This window comes from Dreissena polymorpha, chromosome 15 (genome assembly GCF_020536995.1).
Source record: "Dreissena polymorpha isolate Duluth1 chromosome 15, UMN_Dpol_1.0, whole genome shotgun sequence".
NCBI classification, from domain to species: domain Eukaryota; kingdom Metazoa; phylum Mollusca; class Bivalvia; order Myida; family Dreissenidae; genus Dreissena; species Dreissena polymorpha.
Genome location: NC_068369.1, coordinates 8657560 through 8681117, shown reverse-complemented (window position 1 = coordinate 8681117; position 23558 = coordinate 8657560). Strand labels below are relative to the sequence as shown.

The 23558-nt window shown below is 35.0% G+C and overlaps 1 protein-coding gene across 6 annotated transcripts in view; it reads right to left on the bottom strand.

The window, feature by feature from the left end:
- Positions 1–952: 952 nt before the first annotated feature.
- LOC127860115 (steroidogenic acute regulatory protein-like) overlaps positions 953–23558 on the bottom strand; it is a 78881-nt gene continuing 56275 nt past the window's right edge. For 5 of the 6 annotated variants that reach the window (XM_052397938.1, XM_052397939.1, XM_052397940.1 and 2 more), the window contains exons 11-14: positions 22559–22654; positions 18728–18918; positions 3942–4035; positions 953–3330 (exon numbers count right to left, since the gene is read on the bottom strand). In XM_052397938.1, coding sequence (XP_052253898.1) covers positions 3208–3330; positions 3942–4035; positions 18728–18918; positions 22559–22654 — 504 coding nt within the window. In that variant the 3' untranslated portion in view covers positions 953–3207. Of the gene's footprint in view, positions 3331–3941; positions 4036–18727; positions 18919–19204; positions 19393–22558; positions 22655–23558 lie in introns of all 6 variants that reach the window. The other variant, XM_052397936.1, reaches the window with a different exon arrangement.

Genomic DNA, 23558 nt, shown 5'->3' with positions numbered 1-23558 from the left:
CGGCAAAATTTCTGCGTTTAGGTAAATGATTAAGTGTTTTAAATATATTTAAAAAAAATACACATATTCTTTTATTCGTTTTCACTTGTTTTAACTTATTTAGTCTTAAAGATATTGTATATTTTATTCAGACATGTAAACAATACCCCGAAGCTCCATGCACTAAAGTCAACGTTTTAACCTTTTATTTCACGGGCATTCCCCTACCATACCTTTTGACCAACACAAATAAAAAGAAAAGAAAAACTTGTTAATTGTGTTTAAAATTTCAAAGCCAACTTGGTATGTTAATGGAAGAACACTTTCTTGGAAGAACATAAAAAGGTTCTGAATGTAATATGAATATTAAAATTATAAGGAATCTGATGATGAGTGATTTATAAATATGGCTTGATGTAAGTGCATCAAATGAGTCGTGTTCTGAGAAAACTGGTCATAAATGATAATGCATGTGCGTAAAGTGTCGTCCCAGATTAGCCTGTGCAGTCTGCACAGGCTTATTAGGGACGTCATTTTCCGCTTGTATGGTATTTTTAGTTTCAAGGAAGTCCATCCTTACCGAAAATCAAGTTTAGGTGAAAAGTGTCGTCCCTGATTAGCCTGTGCAGACTGCACAGGTTAATCTAGGATGACTTTTTACGCACATGTATTTAGCCCAGTTTTCTCAGAACAAGGCTCAAATGTGCAGTCTGCTTGTCTAATCTGGGACAACACTTTCTGCTTTCAATGAATAATTCTTTAAAAAAAAGTCTCAGCTTGCCTAAGGAAATCAAGTCTAGATGGAATGTATCCTCCTTGATTAGCCTGTTAGGACTACACACTCTAATGATGCTGTGTAACACAGATCCATTAAGCCAGTTTTTCTCAGAGATTCAGTATTTATGTTTTGGACACTATGAGTTAGGGAGGAAATGTATGATGTCTTTCTAACAAAACCAATTATACCATTAGATTGTATTGCAAAACTTGTATTTGACATTCATATACAACCAAAATAGACATTACACAATAGTTCAACATTATATAATATACATGATATAAATAAATTCATTAACAATTAAAAAATAAATCACTAAATGAAAATTGACAACAAACAGACATATCAACCTAATCAACAACAAAATATATCAAAACAAATAAACTGTTCAAAAGCATTATTAAAAGAACACATCTGTTCTATTATCCTTATAAGTTTCTAAAAACTGCACAAGTATGTTGTAATTTCTGATTCTGTAAGAAAGTTCAAAACAGATAAGAAAGCTATGTACAATCCAAAACTTTAAACAGAAAATGCATAAAACATGTATATATTTTTTTATATCTTGCATATTTTTAAAACGACATAAAATCCTATGATCATCTTCATTTTTCTTTAGAATCGTATTCAGACCCTGCATGGAGATCTATTTTGATTCTTTAAAGTACAGGTTTCCAGTTTATTCTACCAAACTTATGTCAGGAAATACAAATGAGCCTCCCTTTGGGAAAACGGGGCTTAATGCATGTGCATGCAGTGTCGTCCCAGGTTTGCCTATGCAGTCCACACAGGGTAATCAGGGGTCTATTGTGCCTGTATTTTATTTTTGTTTAAAAGAGACTTCCTTTAAATGAAACATTCCATTAAGACATATTGTTGAATAGCCAGTGCATTCTGCACAGGCAAATTAAGGACATTTTTTTATCTGTATTAAACCCAGTGTTCCCAGATTAAGGTTCAATTACAAATACACTTAAGATGCTCTAGCAATATGAGGGAAGGCATTGCGTTTGAGATCAATAATTTCAAAGATTTTCTGACAATATTTATTTATTCTGAAGGCTCATGGTCATTCTCACAAAAACTTGCGAATTGTGAGTTGGTCTAAATTTTTAATTAACTAATTTTCCGAGAATTTTGTCACATAATAAGAACATTAATTTTCTGTAAACAATGGCACTATTTTTTGTGTTACAACCAATTTAAAACATAATCATCTCCACACATAGTTGAAAGCACAAAACCATAAAGCCTCACACATGCTGTACTATGCCAGCATAAATCAAAGAAAAATAAATAAAATATATTATTTGCATTTTACCAAACAAAATTGAAAAAATAACAATATATTGAGTGATACACTCAAACAAGTGATCAGATTTAATATCACTTACTGATATTTTTTTTAAACAGTTTTTCCCTCCACAATTTGCTATAAATACCCCCACTACACAATTTGTCCTACTTACATCAGTTAATGATAGTGCTAATTTAATGCATGTGCGTAAAAGTATTGTCCCAGATTAGCCTGTGCAGTTCACACAGGCTTATCAGGGACGACACTTCCCGCTTAAATTATATTTTAGTTTAAAGAAAGTATTTTCAACAAATACTAAATGTTAGTACATATTCATTTACTTTAACCAGACGCTTGCCCTGGATGAATTAAAATATTTATAAAAAAACAACACACAAAACTAATAAATAAGCCGGGCCATGAAAAGATAGCTAGTTTTCAAAAATTAATCATGGTAACAAATCACTTTATTTCAAAAACTGCACACAAATCTAATATGAGCCAAATATGACCCATTCCATACTGTAAGCTTTATGTCTTCACAGTTTAGAAGTGTATGGCCAACATGTTTGGGTTACAGTAACACATATCCGATCTAGTATCAAAGTACACATTTATGCAAGGAATTTATGTCATAAACCTATTATGCATACGTTTTAATACTGAGTTTACATTTTCTCATACATGGCTCAATGCATGTGCCTAAAATATTGTACCACTTAGCCTATGCAGTACACACAGGCTAACCAGTGACATTATTTTTTGCTTGACTGAATTTTCCTTTAGACGAGTCTTCCTTTAAAGAAAAATTCTATACAAGCACAAAGTGTCGTCCCTTATAAGCATGTAAGGACTGCACAGTCTTATCTGGGAGGCTTCTTTGCACACATGTATTTATCACATTTTTCCAAAAGCAAGCCTCATATGTTTTTAGAGGTTTCGCAGAGTTTGTAGACAGTCTAGAGGAGAAATGAGTTACAAGTCAGAATTTTTTAACATATCGAGTTGTGACTTTCTCATCCAAAACTGCACTTCATAGATCAGAAAAAACATTTTTTCATCACTCAATTGCTATTTAAAAAAAAAACACTCCTTGTCATAGTAATGATATAATGCTAATATCACAGTGAGCTTCATTTTGGGTGGTCTGTCATTAAGTATTCGACTGTGCGCGCCTTTGTTTTGATATTTCGTCGTAGCGTTTCACGAGCAGAGAAAAATAGGTGGTGAGAACATTTCCCATGGCCTGGTCTATAGCTGCCTGAGGTAACCAGCCCTGCAACATACACAACATGGTATAGACAACATATCAACACTTCATTGTTACCTGATGTAGATGATTTTTGTTGGTTTCTATAGTTTATAAATTTTCATCGTGACTTTTCAAAGAAATTTTAATTTTCATGAATGGCTAAGTGGTGTTGCATGAACAACATGAGAGGATAAAATAAATCAATTATCAGCCCAAAACAACTTTTTCTAATTTAATCCTTAATCACCATTTGTTTAAGTTATAAAAGAGTTAAACTTGGGAATTTTGAATCACATATTAGCCTGCACAGACTGCTTCTACCAAATAAAGTGTTGGACTTTAAAAGATGGGGCAAATTTTGAATCATATTTACAATTAAAAGTACAATACAAATGTATTCAGTATTTATAGAACCATTTTTTTTAAATTACTGTGACTCTTATGCTTCACAGGCAGCTGAGGTCGCTGGTGGAAATGTCACCAGCCTAGTCGTGGTCATTACCATTAGTAACCATGGTAGCCTGTTTATTTTCACCTTGAGGTTTTACCCGTATATTCTCACTTTGAGGTTCGACTTGACTATCTAGGTATGACCTGTATATTATCACCTTGAGGTTTGACCTGTATATTCTCACCTTGAGGTTTGAGTTGACTATCCAGGTGAAGAGACACTTGCCTGGTTCCCCTTCTACCGCCTCAAACACCCAGCCACCGGGCCCGTTCTCTCCCCTAAAACAGACAGACAAACATCTTCTTCAGAAAAGGTTTTAGCAGCTTGCATATGAGCCTAGTACAGAAGCCCCTTGGCCAAATCCCAATAATAATCACATAGGTATCAGCCTCGCACTGTGAAACAGGATTTAGTGCATGTGTGTAAAGTGTCATCCCATATTAGCCGGTGTAGTCCACAAAAGCTAGTGCTGCACAAGCAAATCTGGGACCAATGTTTCGGCACATGCATTAATCCCCATTTTTCCATGACTCAGCTTATATATTTAGAAAAGCCTTGCATTCTTTTCAACGGGGACTTATATACACTGGTGATTTATTGTAACAGTTGCCACTATTAATAGTTGTGAAGCCTCACTTATAGGTAAAGTTTTTACTAAAAAGTATACATTATATTTGTATTAAAATAACTGTTGAAAAGGGGGCAGTGGCTTATGCAAACTCAAGTATACAGGGCTTATGCACGCATTTTAAGACAAGAGCATTGCATAACGGGTGCCAACGCTCGGCTGCGGGTGCAGTTTTGAACAAATGAAAGCTTGTAAAAAAAAAATTAGAGGTCACAGTGACCTTGACCTTTGACCTAGTGATCCAAAAATGGGTGTGGCATGTAGAACTCATCAAGGTGCATCTACATATGAAGTTTTAAAGTTGTAGGTGGAAGCACTTTGATTTTAGATCCAATGTTAAGGTTTTAGCACGGCGGAAAGACAAGACACACCACGCGAAGCTGGCTATGACAATACCTCGGGTTTTCTCCGAAAACAGCCCAGCTAATAAAATTGGATTTCTCATGAGCCTTGCTCTGTGAAATATGGGCTTAAGACATGTGAATAACAAGATGTGTTTGAGAAACACTATGCCCCCCAGCATGCCAAATATGAAGTTGCTAAGTATTTTATATTAAATGAGTGATTCTGACCCATATATTTGACCTTGACCTTGAAAGATGACCATGACCTTGAAGGATGACCTTGACCTTTCACCACTCAAAATGTGCAGCTCAATGAGATATGCATGCCAAATATGAAGTTTGCTATGTTCAATATTGCAAGTTATTGCAAATGTTTGACATGCTATGTACAATAGTTAGAAAGGTATAGGCATTTTTAAGTATATGACCTTGAAGGATGACCTTGTCATGTCATCGATTAATACAATCAGCCGTATGAGTAACACATGCATGTAAAATATAAAGTATCTGTATAAAGTGGTACTGATGTTTTGGCGTATTTAAAATTAAAATTGACCTTTGTGACCTTTGACCTTTCATAATGACCTTGACCTTAATATTGTAAAAATTAAAATGTGCAGCTCCATATGCATTTGATAAGTTGTTACAAAGTTATAGTGTATAGTAAATGAGCGATTTTGGCCCATATATTTAACCTTTGACCTTGAAGGATGACCTTGACCTTTCACCACTCAAAATGTGCAGTTCGATGAGATACACATGCATGCCAAATATGAAGTTTTTATGTTCAATATTGCAAAAGATATGGCAAATGTTACAGTTTTGTGATTTTGACCCATATATTTGACCTTATAGGATGACCTTGACCTTTCATCACTCAAAATGTGCAGCTCCATGAGATACACATGCATGCCAAATATCAAGTTGCTATCTTCAATATTGCAAAAGTTATAGCAAATGATAAAGTCTGACGCAAACAAACAAACAAACAAACAAACCAACAGACAGGGCAAAAACATTATGTCCCCCACTATAAGTGGGGGACATAAAAAGCGTCCAATCTGGGACAACCCTTTACCCTCCAGCATGTGGCATAGTTTTTTTTCCAGAACAAGGCTCATATAAATATGTTGTCTATTGACTTATGGCATTTAAAAATACACAAATTCATCAAACAGCAAAAAGGGGAAAAGGGGATAACAACAGCTTGTATTATTGACTAACAAATTGAATTACCTCCCTTGTTTAAAAACAATGATGACTGTAGATAATAAATTAAAATTTACACCAATGAAAATTCAGATGGAACATTTTACATGATATTTATACAAGAAATGAAAAACTTTGTTAACAGTGTAGAAAATAATAAGAAGGCTAAAAGAACAAAACACTAATTGTATAAAAGCAAATATACATGTACATGACTATCATCAGAAATATAATTTGTGATACTAATACAAATAGTGCCAATCTCTAATAGAAAATTGGTATTCTTTTAGAAATCTATGAGTACATTTGCACATCTAAATTAAAAGTGTCATAAAAACATTGATAAAATATTGCCAAAAATACAGTTTCAAACCATAAATAGCTAGGACAATTAAAACCTGTTGTTTTATTCATATTGTTTGCTGCTGATTTGCCCAGATGTCTAATAAAGATATCTAAAAATCAATATCAATCCAAACTAACAATTCACAAACCATGTTCTAGAAAGCTTGTGTTGAATACATTAGCCTTAAACCACAACTTCGATGAGCAAACAATACTGTTAACAATCTATTAACCCTTCACTACTTAGATACTTATTTTGACCCATTTCTAGTCCCTTGAAAATGATAAATTTAATTAAAGACCTTTCTTACTAGATTTAAGTTTTAATGGCTTCATTTATAATCCTTATATACTGATGAGCAGCAAACAGCATAAAACCTGAACAGACTGCGAGTTACTTGCAGGCTGTTATGGTTTTATGCTGTTTGCACAAAGCCATTTTCAATTTGCTTCTGAGTGGGTTAAAAATCTGCAATTGACATAAATCTGTTTTTGTTCAAACCAAATATTTCAAAATTAGCACAACTTACAAATGTCACATGCATGTATAATACAATACAATTCCACATTTGCATACAGGATCTTATCTGGTTCAACAATTAGAACAACATGATAAAATACAACAATCAACTTATAACATAGTGAAAACTGCCCTACGACCTGGCTGCCATGTGTTTAAAGGAACAAAAATCGTTTCCAAACTCAGCGATGATATATAAATTTCTTTGGTCATGTGATGAGCAGGTTTCATGATCAGTAGGTATACTATGTGACTGTTAAAGTGTTCAAATGAACAAACTATAGCCACATAAGGAAAAAAAATGCCCATCCTCATGGCAGCTATTTTTTTCTTTAGACAGAAACCAGATCTACTAAGATGCAAAATGATTACAATAAATGTTCATAAAAAGTTTCATGAACATTGTGCAAACAAACGTGAATTCTAGCGTGCTCACAAGCGCTTTTTTCAATTTGACCCCATGACCTAGTTTTTGATGCCACATGACCCAGTTTCGAAAAAAATTCGGGGATATCATGAAAGAAAAGTGTTTTCTTTCAGTTTAAACAAGAAATATCTTTAAAAAGATATACGGCGTTGATGTTGTATTGTTTGCGACCAGTGAAAGGAGATGGAATGAAGCAACCATGTATTTTAATGAAGGTAGTGGGTGATATTAAGATAATATATTTTAATGTATTAACAAATAAAAATGAAGAACAAGAAGAGGTGAAATTGTATGTTTTGTTGTCAATAAGTATTGTAATGACTAGGTTTTCATAATTGAACGAGTAAAACAGTAGTTTCAAAAGGAAAAGAAAACATATTCGCCACTGAAATACTATGAACATAATGTTGGAATGAAATAAAAGATAATGTGTTATCATGTGTACAGATGTTAGTAGAATGTAAACATATAAGACTCAATATTGCAAGCATCATATTGATTTGAATTTTTTGCAGAAAAACAGAACTTAACATAAAAATTTAACAAAACAAAGTACTAAGAAACATATTTACATTAATAAACGTAAATATGGATTATAATTAATGAAAGACAGATATATTTCCAACACCTATATATTTCCTTAGTATCTCGGGCTACTGCCCCCAAACCCCCGCTTTGTCGATAGTGGTAAACAACTGCATTCTCCTAGCAGAATTGTCGTTCGTGCCTCAACATACAATAAACCGCAGTGTAAGAGAGTGAAACAACTGCGTACCTGTAAAGTGCAATCTAGCCTGTTTTTGTAGTGTTTAGTTGCCGCTACGGCATGTAAACAATAGATTCTTTTAATTGTAGAGACATGTGATTAATGCTATACTGCTTCGTAAACTAAGGAGAAACGTTTCGATGTAATATTTAGAGGATGTTTTGTATCATGACAGTTTTTAATTTATTGTAATTTACATGTAATTTACAATATATATTTATATTTCAGTTCAAATGTTTTAGTCTGGGAACCAGACTTCCAATGTTTACGGTGATTTTTGTATTATTAGCCAATGCACAATTCCGGTTTATTCATTTCGGACCTATCATGAATGAAGGTCATCTAAGGTCAAAAGTGACGTTGAAAAGCTACGCCGAAAAAGCATTGGCTATAAAATCGATGTGGCCTTAAGAGTTTTCAAGAGCTTGTTCTTTTATCAATAATTATGTTTTGTAATCAAAACAGCTTAATAGAAAACAATATTAAAAATTCTAGTCCTAAGAAAATGTTTTCACTTCCCAGATTAAATCAGCTTAACTGTCCCTTTAAGTATTCAAATCAAACATCCAACAAGTTATTATTGAATATCTAAATTACAAATAATACATTTACTCATAGAAAACTATATGCAGCCTGTAATTGCACGATTTAACACAAATATTGGTTTTAAAAAGCAGGATGTATTTATCAGAGCAATTTTAACATTTTTTGTTAACTTCTGACTCAAATGAAAAGTTATTAAAAGCCTTCGCAAAACCATTGGAGAATATTTTATTAAATATGTGAAAAAATATTCTTTGAGGTTAGCCATTAAAAACTAAGTGATTCATAAAAATGTTGAGATTTGTTATAGTTAACAAAGCAAACCAATATCCTGGTGTAAAAGTGCAATTTTAAACTCAAATAGAAGGAAGTTGCTTTCTTACATATTGCTGATTGAAATCTGGGAATGTTTATTTTTCTTTCCATTTTGAAATGTCATGATATAATTATTAATACCAAATTTGTTTTGACCAAATCAATAGATACCTCACCACTTTATTTTACAAAATACCAAACTTTTTAGCATATTCTCCCACAAGCAGAAACATGCATATAACTGATTATATTTAAATGCTTGAATTTTCTTTAACTCTTTGAATATTTGTGTGTATCTGTAGCAACTAATATTTAGTAACTTAATGCACATGATTTATCAGACACTTTAACCACCATCAATGTTTTGTAAATAAAGTCAAAGTCTAGAACATTTGGTGTGAACCCTGATGTAAGAGTTTACCCTTTACCAAATACATCACAGTCCCATATCTGCCACATGTTAGTATAGTGTTACCTATTGCAATAATATCATACATTTGACTATCATACTGTGAAAATTTTATAAAACTTATAAAAAGTGTTGATCAAGTGCAGCAATATTATCTTTTTCATAAAGGTAATAGCTGATAATAATAATAAAACAAGGAATATTATTATGTTTATTAAAGAATTTCTAATTGTTTGTTGTATCCCGGCATTACTTCACAATTTAGCTTACAACAAAATCCAACAGTACTGTATTACATGTGCTTATATTGATACATTTCATAAATGAAGAAAATAACATCTTTGTTGAATTATGCCACATTACTACTGTACAAAATTTGAAATTATAATATTAAAAAGTAAACAAGGGCTGTTTGTAAAACATGCATGCCCCCCATATGGGCTGTCAGTTGTAGTGGCAGCCATTGTGTGAATGTTTTTTGTCTCTGTGACCTTGACCTTTGACCTAGTGACCTGAAAATCAATAGGGATCATGTGCAAGTCATGATCAATGTACCTATGAAGTTTCATGATCCTAGGTTTAAGCGTTCTTGAGTTTTCATCCAGAAACCATTTTACTGTGTCGAGTCACCGTGACCTTGACCTTTGACTAGGGACCTGAAAATCAATAAGGGTCATCTGCAAGTCATGATCAATGTACCTATGAAGTTTCATGATCCTAGGCGTAAGCGTTCTTGAGTTATCATCCGGAAACCATTTTACTGGTTCGAGTCACAGTGACCTTGACCTTTGACATAGTGACCTGAAAATCAATAGGGGTCATCTGAAAGTCATGATCAATGTACCGATGAAGTTTCATTATATTAGGCGTAAGCATTCTTGAGTTATCATCCAGAAACCATTCGGTGGACGAACCGACAGATAGATAGACCGAGTGACATGTGCAAAACAGTATACCCCCTCTTCTTCAAAGGGGGGCATAAAAAGTAAAAAAAGTTACAGGTGTTTCAGTAGTGTTGTTCATATTTACAAGTATGCTCAGAAATTAATTTGGCACTGCTGAGAGGGTTATGTCTTAACCCTTTCCCACTCCATCAGAAGCAAAGTGAAAATGGCTATGTGCAAACAGCATAAAACAAGAACAGCCTGCGACTTACTCAGTCTGTTCAAGTTTTATGCTGTTTGCTGCTCATCAGTATTTAGGGGTTGGACTTGAAGCCTTTAAAACTTGAATCTAGTAAGAAAGGTCTTTAATTAAATTTAATTTTCTGAGGGACTACAAATGCTTCAAAATAGGAATCTAAGTGGTATAGAGATGATTTGTTTGATTCGGTGGATTATCGATTTTAATTCACAAGTGATCATAGAAAATAATATTTTCACGAGTGCCGCAGCCAGAGTGAATATATATATATATTATAAGATCACAAGTCAATGTAAATCTATAATCCACCCAACCCAACAAATGTTCTTTTTATTTTATGCTTTTTTTCACAGTTTATATGCATTGTAAGAGAGTTTAACTAAAAAATTTCGCTGGGAAAATGATGTCATTTCGTCAAAAAAATGACGTCATTTAACATAAACAGAGAAAATTATCGATAATTTTCACTGATAATTTTCATTGTTTGAAACAGTGAAATTATCAGTTTTAATTCACTGATATTTCTCCATAAACCACCGGAAAACATAAAACAAGGGACAAAATTGTCACAAAACCAGGTTTTCATTGTGAAAAAAAAATCTGATAAAGGGAGAAAACTCAAACTGAACTTTTGAAATGACCAAAAAAAATTAACCCCCTTTGTAAGTTTTTTTTTTTTTTAAATCTATTTTTAGTCGTGGCGACCTTGACATTGGAGATATTGACGTGATTCTTTCGTGGGACACACCGTACCATGATGGTGAACAAATGTGCCAAATGATTTTAAAATCTCACAATGAATGACATAGTTATGGCCAGGACAAGCTCATTTATGGCCATTTTTGACCTTTGAACTCAAAGTGTGACCTTGACCTTGGAGATATCGACGTAATTATTTCGCGCGACACACCGTCCAATGATGGTGAACAAATGTGCCAAATGATTTTAAAATCTGACGATGAACGACATAGTTATGGCTCGGACAAGCTCATTTATGGCCATTTTTGACCTTTGAACTCAAAGTGTGACCTTGACCTTGGAGATATCGACGTAATTATTTCGCGCGACACACCGTCCAATGATGGTGAACAAATGTGCCAAATGATTTTAAAATCTGACAATGAACGACATAGTTATGGCCCGGACAAGCTTATTCCGCCAGCCCGCCAGCCAGCCCGCCCGCATTCGCCAATCTAATAACCAGTTTTTTCCTTCGGAAAACCTGGTTAATAACAAGAGGGCCTAAAAGGCCCAAAGTCGCTCACCTGAGAGGAAAGGAACTGACCTGTTTTGTGCAGCCCAAGATGTCATTAGAACAAAACGTTCTTACCAACTTTCATGACTAGTGAACACACTGGCAGCCACGTTTTTCAACAGACCAGAACCATTTACATACACATCCAAGATATCATTTAAACAAATATTCTAACAAAGTTTCATGAAGATTCATGAAGCCATATAAGGAAAAATGCCCGGCCCCCTGGTGGCCATGTATTTCAAGCAACTGGAACCATTTTTGAACTTGTCCAAGATATCATTGGGACAAATCTTCTGAAAATGTTTCATGATGATCGGACATTAAGTATGGCTTCTAGTGTGTTAACATGGTTTTACTATAGCTATAGCCTCTAAACCTATAAGTTTGTGCACCTTAAACTTCAAAGGCATATCTTTCATGAAAAATCATTAGACAATAACTAAACTTGATATATACTTTATGATTTATCTTTTGTTAAACAAATAACGATTGAAATATGTTGGTTGATAATAATAATAATGGAGTAACGTACCTTTAAACATTCATGTATATCTTAGTCTGCGTCACACAGAATTACCCTATAAGATCGTGCATCGATTTTGATGACGTCACAGCGAGGCCCTGTCATGTGTTTATAATAACCGATATATGTTTTTGTGAATAAGTGTTTATTTGTATTAAATATGTGTTGTTTTAGACGAATTTCGTGAATAAACTGTATTGAAAATATTGGTTTAAATAATACTGGTCTTCATAAAAACAAAATATGAAATGTGATAACTGTATTCAGAGGTCTAGATAAAGTGTATTTACTAACAGAAAATACATGTAGCTTAATAAAATTCTATTCACAATGGGGGCATAAAAGGCTGTCACCCCTTCTAATGACAGTTGTTTTGTGACAAAATCCTAAATTGACGCAGCGAGAACCTTTATTTTAGGCCGGCCATGATCTTAACGTATGGTCTCGTGTCATCATTTGGGGGTAAAATTTTCCGCATACACAGCATTCTTTAATCGTATTGTAATGCAAAGTACAGAGAGCACAATACGAATTCAAGACAGGCCTTCAAGGGAAACTACTCTTACAACATTTTACGATCAAAACATTAACAAACATAGCCGTCTGGTGCAGGAAATGTGCAGATTTTAAACATTGTTTAGGCTATTTCTTTGGAACGAGGTCAGAAAAACGGACAATTTATATCATATTTATTGTTTTTTTCCTCATGATTGTTGTCTTATCGGCTGTGGAAATTCTCGCGTTACATAAGTGAATAGTTTTCGGGCACGTGCGTTCGAATGTTGCTTAGAAGTTTACGTCATAAAAAAGTACACGATCTTATAGGGCTGCACGAAGTTATAGGAATAGAGGATATATGGAAATGTGCCATGCCCACTTTGCGGCCATGTTTTTCCACCAACCGGAACAATTTTCAAATTCGTCCAAGATATCATTGGTACAAATCTTCTGACCAAGTTTCATGAAGATCGAAAAATAAATGTGGCCTCTAGAGTGTAAACAAGGTTTTACTATAGCCATATAAGGAAAAATGCCCCGCCCCCTGGTGGCCATATTTTTCAATTGGGATAAGACTTCTAACCAAGTTTCATGAAGATCGGACAATAAATGTGGTCTCTAGAGTGTTAACAAGATTTTACTATAGAAATATATAGCCATATAAGAAAAAATGCCCCGCCCCCTAGTGGCCATGTTTTTATAGCAACCAAAACCATTTTCGAACTTATCCAACATATCATTGGGACAAATCATCTCTTAACAAAATATGTGTTCCTTGCATCTAAAACGTATTCTTTATTTTTACAAACACATTTCATTATTCCTAGCAAACTAGGTGATGACCGTCGTTTATTCGATTGCTATTTGTCATTTCAATAATCTTAATTTTCTCTTCACAACGGCGCCATTTGCAAACAAATCAGCTGAGCGCATTTTAAAAAACGATTTTAATTGGAAGATTGGGAAACGACAGCCAATTATATCGCTCGTTTTAAAAATGCTTAGGCAGAATCTACCAGTGTAAAATGCGGAGAGATTTCGCAGGCCGCGGATATTTCGGACCGCTTATGAAATACGTCCGCGGTATCAGTGGTAGCCCCTCTCCCCCACATTTTTTTAAACGAATTTACGCGAATCTCAGAAGTGACCTCCGGGACAAACCGATCCGCGGAAATCCGCAGATCCGCGGAAAAATCACACCCCTGCATTCAAATTGTTTAAAAGCCCATTAAACACTCAAAATCAACTTTGCGGAAATTCACATGAAATATAGTCACACAAAAAATGAAAACCAATATTTTGTATCTCGTTAAATCTATTAGAAACATAGATTTTTAATGGGTTCACTTTATTTTACGAAATATTTTACGAAATGTTTGTTGATTTTGAGCATTTATGTGGTTTTAAGTCAATGAGCAAATATTGCTATCCTGGACATTTTGCCATCCAACTCAGGTGTTCCCACGGTAACGCCCGTTTTTTAAAGCGGAATACAAAAAGGATTAAAAAAAATTTACAAAATGTCTACCTAAATAAATTCTATTCTCAAATATTTTATAGAAAACTAAGTAAAGAGAATTAAAGTACCACACATAAAATTCTAAAATGACAGAAATAAATTAATTAACACTACACTTTAAAAGCTGATGAAAGAATTAAGACACCATTTGCTGCACATGTTATCAAACAGCAAAAACAAAAGTTGCATTAATGTGCATTGCTCTGGTAAAATGGGATTGTAATGCATGTGGGTAAAGTTTAGTCCCAGATTAGCCTATGCAGTCTGGGACGAGATTTCTGACTTGACGGGCTTTCCACTAAGAAAAGATTTTCCTTAAACAAGAGGGCCTGAAAGTCCCAAAGTCGCTCACCTGAGATTAAAAGGAACTGACCTGTTCTGTGCAGCCCAAGATGTTTTTCGACACAATACGAATTCAAGACGGGCCTTCAAGGGAAACTACTCTTACAACATTTTACGATCAAAACATTAACAAACATAGCCGTCTGGTGCAGGAAATGTTTTTCGACAGACCAGAACCATTTTCATACACATCCAAGATATCATTTAAACAAATATACTGACAAAGTTTCATGAAGATTCATAAGTTCATATAAGGAAAAATGCCCCGCCCACTGGTGGCCATGTTTTTCAAGCAACTTGAACCATTTTCGAACTTGTCCAAAATATCATTGGGACAAATCTTCTGACAAAGTTTCGTGATGATCGTACATTAAATACAGCTTCTAGAGTGTTAACAAGGTTTAACTATAGCCATATAAGGAAAAATGCCACGCCCCCTTGGCGGCTATGTTTTTCCACCAACCGGAACCATTTTGGAACTCATCCAAGATATCATTGGGACAAATCATCTGACCAAGTTTCATGATGATCGGACAATAAATGTGGCCTCTAGAGTGTTAACAAGGTTTTCTAAAGGCATGATATATAGCCATATTAGGAAAAATGCCTCGCCCCCTGGTGGCCATGTTTTAAGCAACTGGAACCATTTTCAAACTCATCCAAGATATCATTAGGACAAATCTTCTGACCAAGTTTTATGAAGATCGGAAAATAAATGTGGCCTCTAGAGTGTTAACAAGGTTTTACTATAGCCATAAAAGGAAAAATGCCCCGCCCCCTGGCAGCCATGTTTTTTAACCAACCGGCATCATTTTTTAACTTGTCCAAGATATTATTGGGATGAATCTTCTGACCAAGTTTCATGAAGATCGGACAATTAATGTGGCCTCTAGAGTGTTAACATGATTTTACTATAGCCATATAAGGAAAATTGCCCCGCCCCTTGGAAGCCATGTTTTTCAAGCAAACGTAACCATTTTCGAACTCATCCAAGATATCATTGAGACCAATCTTCTGACCAAATTTCATGAAGATTAGACAATAAATGTGGCCTCTAGAGTGTTCACAAGGTTTTACTATAGCCATATACAGCCATATAAGGAAAAATGCCCCGCCCCTTTGCAGCCATGTTTTTCAAGCAAACGTAACCATTTTTCGAACTCATCCAAGATATCATACAGACCAATCTTCTGACCAAATTTTTTGAAGATTGGACAATAAATGTGGCCTCTAGAGTGTTAACAAGGTTTTACTATAGCCATATCAGGAAAACTGTTCCACCCCCTGGCGGCCATGTTTTTTCACCGATCTGGACCATTTTCGAACTCGTCCAAGATACCAATGAAACCAATGTTTTGACTAAGTTTCATGATGATTGGGCAAAATTTGTGACTTCTAGAGTGTTCACAAGGTTTCTCTATAGCCATATAAGGAATACTGCCCCGCCCCCTGGCAGCCATGTTTTTCAAGGGACCGGAACCATTTTTGAACTCAACCAACATATCATTTAGACAAACATTTTGACAAAGTTACATAAAGATTGGGGATCAAATGTGACTTCTACAGTGTTCACAAGGTTTTTCTTTTTTTTGACCTAGTGACCTAGTTTTTGACCCAGCTTGACCCAGTTTCAAACTCAGTTGAGGTATCAGTGGAATAAATGTTCTGACCAAATTTCATAAAGATCAGACAATAAATGTGGCCTCTAGAGTGTTCACAAGGCAAAATGTTGACAACGAACGACGCACAACGCACGACGGACAAAAGTCGATGACAAAAGCTCACCATGAGCATGTTGTGCTCAGGTGAGCTAACAAACAAATACAATAAAAGCGGAAAGTGCCATCTCTGATAAGCCTGTGCAGACACTTTACACACATTAATTATGTCCCATTTTCACAAAGCGTGGCTACGTTCTTTCAGTTTTTATAAGTTAACATGAATTTATCAGATGATGAATGTGACCTGCAAAGAAAACGCTATTTGCCCTCAAAAAATCAGCAGAATGCATTCAAGTGTACCCAAACTATGTTGTAAAGCATGCTAGTAAAATTTATTCTCAGTATCGAATTTATGTATCACTTAAGTGCAAAAAATACAATTATTGTAAAGCATCAAATTCATAATTTAAAACTTGTAAAAATCTTTACAGTAAAAACATATTTATTTTGTAAACAAGATATGTGTTTGTCAGAAACACTATGTCCCCTTCTGCGCCGCTTTGAAGCTATATATTTGACCTTTGACCTTGAAGGATGACCTTGACCTTTCACCACTCAAAATGTGCAGCTCCATGAGATATACATGCATGCCAAATATTAAGAAGCTATCTTCAATATTGCAAAAGTTATGGCAAAATGTTTAAGTTGGAGCAAACAAACACACAACCCAACCAACCAACAGACAGGGCAAAAACAATATGCCCCCCAATATAGTGCTTAGGGACATAAAAACTAGGTCAGATAAATTTGTCAAAAAGTCAAATATGGTTTGAAACAATGTCTTAAACAAGTGAGACTTATTTCTGAGTGTTTAAAATATATCTGATACAAATCTATGCCATAAAGTTAACAATATGATAGACTTTGCAATGAAAAATAAGAAGGAGCATTGTAAAGTGATTCTTTTTTAATCCCTTCTCACTTAGACGCAAAGTGAAAATGGCAATATGCAACAGCATAAAACCAAAACAGGTTCTGGTTTTATGCTGTTTATTGCCAATCAGTATGTAAGGGTTGGAAATGAAGCCTTTAAAACTTGAATTGAGTAAGAAATGTCTTTAATTAAATTTAACTTTCTATGGGTTATCTGGTAAAGGGTTAGAACAATACAATCGTTTATGAAAAAACCCCACAAACATACTGACTGACAGACAGATGGAAAGTCCACTGCTTTATGCCAATCTACAAGTTGTGTCCATGGGACCACACAGATGGCTCCACATCTTGTTTTTGAATTTTAAATTTAACCTTAAGATTTCTAAGTTGATAAACTCATAAACCGACAATGTGACAGATATATGCAGCTTTAAACCCATTAATCCCTAGCGTCTAGAAAAAAGGCCTTGGCAAAGCTGAAACAGTGTAGACCCAGATGAGACGCCGCATGATGCGGTGTCTCATCAGGGTCTACGCTGTTTGCTTAAAGGAATTTCTGTAAGAAATAATCTAAATATAGAAATAAAATACTAGACAGCCCTAATTTTGGAAATAAATTGATCCAATTTAGAAGGATGGGAGAGTCCACTAGGCATAAATGGGTTAAGTATGGGAATGGGGGTATTCAAATACATTAGTACATATACAGAAAAATATAAGCATTACGACTGAGAACAAATTTTAAAAAGCATGCAATAAAGAAAATAAAGAGATGCCAACTAGCACAAGGCTGAAATATTCACATCCAACTTGTTATTTTATGTTTTTTTAATTTTGTTTTTATTTTGTCATTACTGTTGCAATCATTGTTTTAAATCACACTAACAAAATATCACCTGTACTAGCTTCAGTAACTGATTGGAAGGATTATGAAATAAAAACACTTCTAAGGATCAACTAAAATGCAAATATGAAAATTGTGCAGACTCATTTATTTGCTATATAATTTGCAAAGAAAAAACAAACTTACAGAAACAAAAACAATGAATCAATATATTTAACATTTTTTCATAACATGAAAGCGCCAACTTCAAAACGGATTTTTTTTATATTAACAAATGAATTGTAAAACATTTACAGCGAGTTCACATGTCTTTAATAAACCCTTTAAAAACGCATGTTTCAATATGTCAGCCTTAACATGTAAGTTTTGAGTCAGAAAGTGTAAGAGTTGTAAACAATTGTGCCGCTATATGGAAAATCTGGGGTTCATGCATGTATGTGCAGTGTCCACCTGGTTAGCCTGTGTAGTCTGCAAAGGCTAATCAGGGACAAAACTTTCAACCTAGACTGCTTTTTCTCTTAAAAGAGACTTCCTTTAATCGAACTATTCCATAAAAGCGAAGTGTGGTCCTTGATTAGCCTGTGCAAACTGCACAGGCTAATCTTGGACAACACTTTACACACATGCAGGAAAGCCAGTTGTTCCAGAACAAGACTCACTACGCCACATCGTCTAGTCGAAACGAATGATGTGCGAGCAGTTGCTTGGGTTAGCATGAGTCACCTCTAGAAATTTGTTACCTCACGTATTTCTTTTGCTCGGGCATGTCAGGGTGCGTGCACCCAGCGCCAAATGACACAAAGAGATTCTTTTCCTCAATAAAGAACCAATGTCGCACATTCACAAAATCTCGCGATGACACTAAACCACCTGCTGCCTCGGCCGATATATTATACACTATTTGAGTGGTCTCGTCTATTTGCTGTAAACACTGAAACAATGGGCACACATAGGGATTATTTATGAGGAATATTTTTTTTAATGAGCCTTGCTCAAAGAAAACGAAGTTGAATGCATATGCGGGTATAGCAATCTGCAGAGGCTTGTCAGGGACAACACTTCCTGCCTATACTTTATTTTAAAATCAGAGTCCTTAAGGTTCAGAGAAATCTTTTAACTTCCTTTTGTCCTCCCTGATTGGGAAATCACATAACGCACATGAATCAAACCCAGTTTTCCATGAACTCCGCTCAAATAAAGAGTGTCCCCTCATTTACCTGACGTATTTCTTTGGCTGCGGAGGCATTTCAGGACACGTGCAACTGACGCTGACCACAAGATACTGGCTTGCTTGTGCTAACCAGCGGCGAATGGTGACAAAGTCACGTGCGGAAATCAGACCACCTGCTGCCTCCGCGGAGATATTGTACATAATCTCTGTGCAATAATCCACTACAACCAACGTCTGCAAGAGATGTGCTCATCATATAACAAACATGGCACAAAATGATTCACATTGGACAAATTGAGTTCATATCTATTGATTTAAGCTTGTAAAGCCTTAGTCTTAAAAAGAAATCCTTAAGTTCTCACCTGTATTAAAATCCTTAATCTGTGTTAACATTCTCGACCTGAATTAACATCCTTTACCTGTATTAACATCCTTGACCTGTATTATCATCCTTTAACTGTATTAACATCCTTGACCTGTATTGGCATCCTTTACCTGTATTGACATCCTTGACCTGTATTGGCATCCTTTACCTGTATTAACATTCTTGATCTGTTTAAGCATCATTGACCTGTATTTACATCTTGACCAATATCCTTGACCTGTATTGATGCCCTCAACCAGTTTTAACATCCTTGACCTGTTTTAACATCCTTGACTTGTATTACATCCTTGACCTGTATAAACATCCTTGACCTGTATTGACATCATTGAAATGTATTTATATTCTTGATCTGTATTGATGTCCTTGACCTGTATCAACACCCTTGACCTGTATTGACATCCTTGACCTGTATTAACATCCTTGACCCAGATTAACATCATTAAACTGTATTTATATTTTTGACCATTGTTGATATTTTTGACCTGTACTGAAGTCCATGACTTGTATTAACAAACTTGCCCTGTATAAACATCCTTGACCTGTATTAACATCCTTTACCTGTATTGAAACCATTAACCTTTATAAACAACATTGACCTGTATTGACATCCTTGACCTGTATTAACATCCTTGACCTGTATTGAAACCATTTACCTTTATTAACATCATTGACCTGTTTTAACATCCTTGACCTGTATTGACATCATTGACCTGTATTAACATCCTTGACCTGTATTGACATCATTGACCGGTATAAACATCCTTGACCTGTATTTATGTCCTTGACCTACATTACTTCCTCTACCTGTATTAACGTCCTTGACTTGTACAAATCACAAATCTTCACGACACCCTTTCATTTTTAAGCTTCTCTACAGCTTATTCATTGAGCCATGTATGGTTGAGTTTTAATATACATTTCAATAATCATAAATACTTTACTCCTTTAGTTGATTGATGGCTTTTAATCTTTTCCATTCAAAATCATTCTTAACTTTTTGAGACAGGTGTGACATTCATTGCTAAAAACTGCATTCAAACTCTGAACCAAAAATGGTGGCATTCTTCATATTTCTCAATTTTTCAAATCCTCTTTATAGTTGTGCAAAACTTAAACTGTGACACACTTAATAATAGAAGTAAGGTGTTGCATATCAAATATCAAACCAGGTGTTTTTTTACAGACAGTTCCCATACCTAATGTTGTTTGATCAAGAGTTGGATCTCCAAAGTTTCATCCCACTGCTCCATTATGACTGGATAAAGTACTTTAATTTGGAGTTATAACAAGTTTTTGTCAGATAAAAAATGGATTGACATGCATATTCCCCATATGGCCATCTATCTATATACAGATTTGCATAAATCTAGCGAAAGTGCTTTTGGAGTTATGGCAGCAGCCAGATTTTTAGAAAGTTTCCATATACTTCTGACAGCATAGAAAACACAATTGTTGCCCCAAAAGCATAATATAACAACGTGAATATATCACATATGGCCCTTTGTCTACATACCAAATTTCACGAACTTAGCATAAGAACTTTGAAAGTAATGGCAAAATCTGGGTTTTAAACCGTTGAACGGAAAGATAGATGGACAAACAGACAAACTACGGGTTAACATTTGGTCTTTTCTGATAAAACTCAATAGAAACAATAGCATATAAAACACAAGGCAATAGTGAAATCTGACCAACAAGTTCAAATACTGTTTACCAAATCAAATAATCATTAGAGAAAATGATACACTAATGTAATTTAATTCCATAACAGTCTACCACTGGCATTTGTTTATTATTCATTCATTTTCAGCAAAATAATTTGTAATAGACAAGTCTGCTCTGTCACAAACTAAGCTTCAAATCATTTGTCCAACATTTGCTTTTAATAATTAATTGTTCAGTATGGGAGTTTGTACTTCTAAAGATTTGTAGAATGCAATGAAATCCAATATACCCACTGAACAAGTAAGCAAACTAGTAATGATGATATTATATTTTACATGACAGTTGAGCATAAAGTTATAACTGGGTTTAAATTTTAAAACATTTTGTTCCTGGGTAGAAATGCTGCAATAGTCTTTTTGAGCAAAAAGTTAAAATAATGTTACAGCAGTAACGTAAAAAATATAACAGCAGTTATAAAGCTGGTGTTCATGTTTAGTTTACATGTTTTAAATTTTAGAACTACGGTTAAATCTGCTATAAGCAAATGGGCGTATAAGCTAGCCGCCTCATGCAAAAATTGGTCTTATGCTTTTATGCATTCAGCGTAGCTCCAGAGCAGCTTGCTCATTTCCGCAGTCTTGTCAGGAGCTACACTGACTGCTATAAAGTCACGCAAAGTTTGGTGGTCTCATCAGCAGACCTGGTAGCTCCTGACCAATATTGGCAACCTGGTCTTGAGCTATTCTGGCCACATATGGCGTCAAGACCCATTTTTGCATTACCCGGGGCATGGGTTCTTATGATCCAAACTGTACGTCATAAAGCTCTGGCTAAAGTGTTTTTTATGCCATACGCGTTTAGAGTAACTCCAGACCAGCCTGGCAGTGTATATTTCATTCAAATTTAGGCCTTAAGGGGGACCCATTCCCAACTGAAAAAAATTAATCTGTTTCCCAAATGGGACCTTAAAATTCCCAATTAAAGTTTAAACAAAATTAAACAAGAGCTGTGTTTGTGAAACCCAATGCCACCTATTGCGCCGCATAGAAGCCATTTATTTGACCTTTGAACTTGAAGGATGACCTTGACCTTTCACCATTCAAAATGTGCAGCTCCATGAGATACACATGCATGCCAAATATCAAGTTGCTATCTTCAATATTGCAAAAGTAAAATTCAATATTGCCAAGGTAAAAGTTTTGGGACAGAATGACAGACAAAATGACAGACAAGCCAAAAACAAAATACACCCGATCATTCGCTCCAGGGATATAAAAACACACGGCATGGTGGTTTCAAGGTCTGATAGACCCAGACTGTATGTTTTGACTTCTAGTCCTTGGTACGTACCCTACTCTCCAGTATGGTAGGGTTCCACTTGGGCGACTCATTCAGCCCTTGCACCATGTCTTCCCAGAGATCCTTAGGAGCCATGTTCACCACACCCTGAAAGAGACAATGGACAACTTGCTCTACTTGAAAATTGGATGTCATTAAAGGCGAAGAGAAATTGTTTTTTCCTAGATAATATGACATCATGTGGTTTAATGTTTTTTTTTCCCTTAAAAGAAGTCTCTTCTTAGCAAAATAACAGTTAGGTCGAAAATAGTGTTTACAAACATGAATTAAGCCCTTTTTTGAATTAAGCCCATTTTTTCAATTTTTCCTAGAACTACAGTCAAATTATTCATGCAGTAGCCATTGTGTAAATGTATCACAAAGTAATATGTGCATAGATTCAAATAAGTCGGTTAAATAAGTTTTTCAGTAATTGCTACCAATGGTCACTGATTTCAAATGTAGATAATCAATATGTACCGTATTTTCCCTTGTATAGTGCGCGGTTTTTTAACCACCAAATTTCAAAGAAAGTTTGTGCACGTTATACATTGATACAATGCTATCCTGGCTGCTAATTTGCAAAAAATTCATTTCATAATCATAAATATTCGTAACAGCCGCCATTTTTTTTATTCCAGAAAACTACACCCTATAATCTTATTGAATGAAGGGGCCGTTGTTGAAACAACAAAAAGTCGGTAACGGCAAACATGAACGGGGTAGCATTAGTTATTTACAAAAAATAAAATGTTTGACTAAAGTATGCGAACATTTATTTGTCTGTGTTTGTGCACTTCTTCGGCCATTTTCGGTCCAATTAGGCAGCTAACGTTGGACTGGTAAAGGTATTTGGTCTTTTTTGCAGGTAACCATAGGTGTGAACAGGGACTTCTTAAGTGTTTTCCAGTTTGGTCCAGGTTTTTGGCGCCTTCATTGTTCATCACATTCACGCCTGTGTAGTGCGACAAACAATAACCCAACTTGTCCAACATAATAGATTAACAGTTTT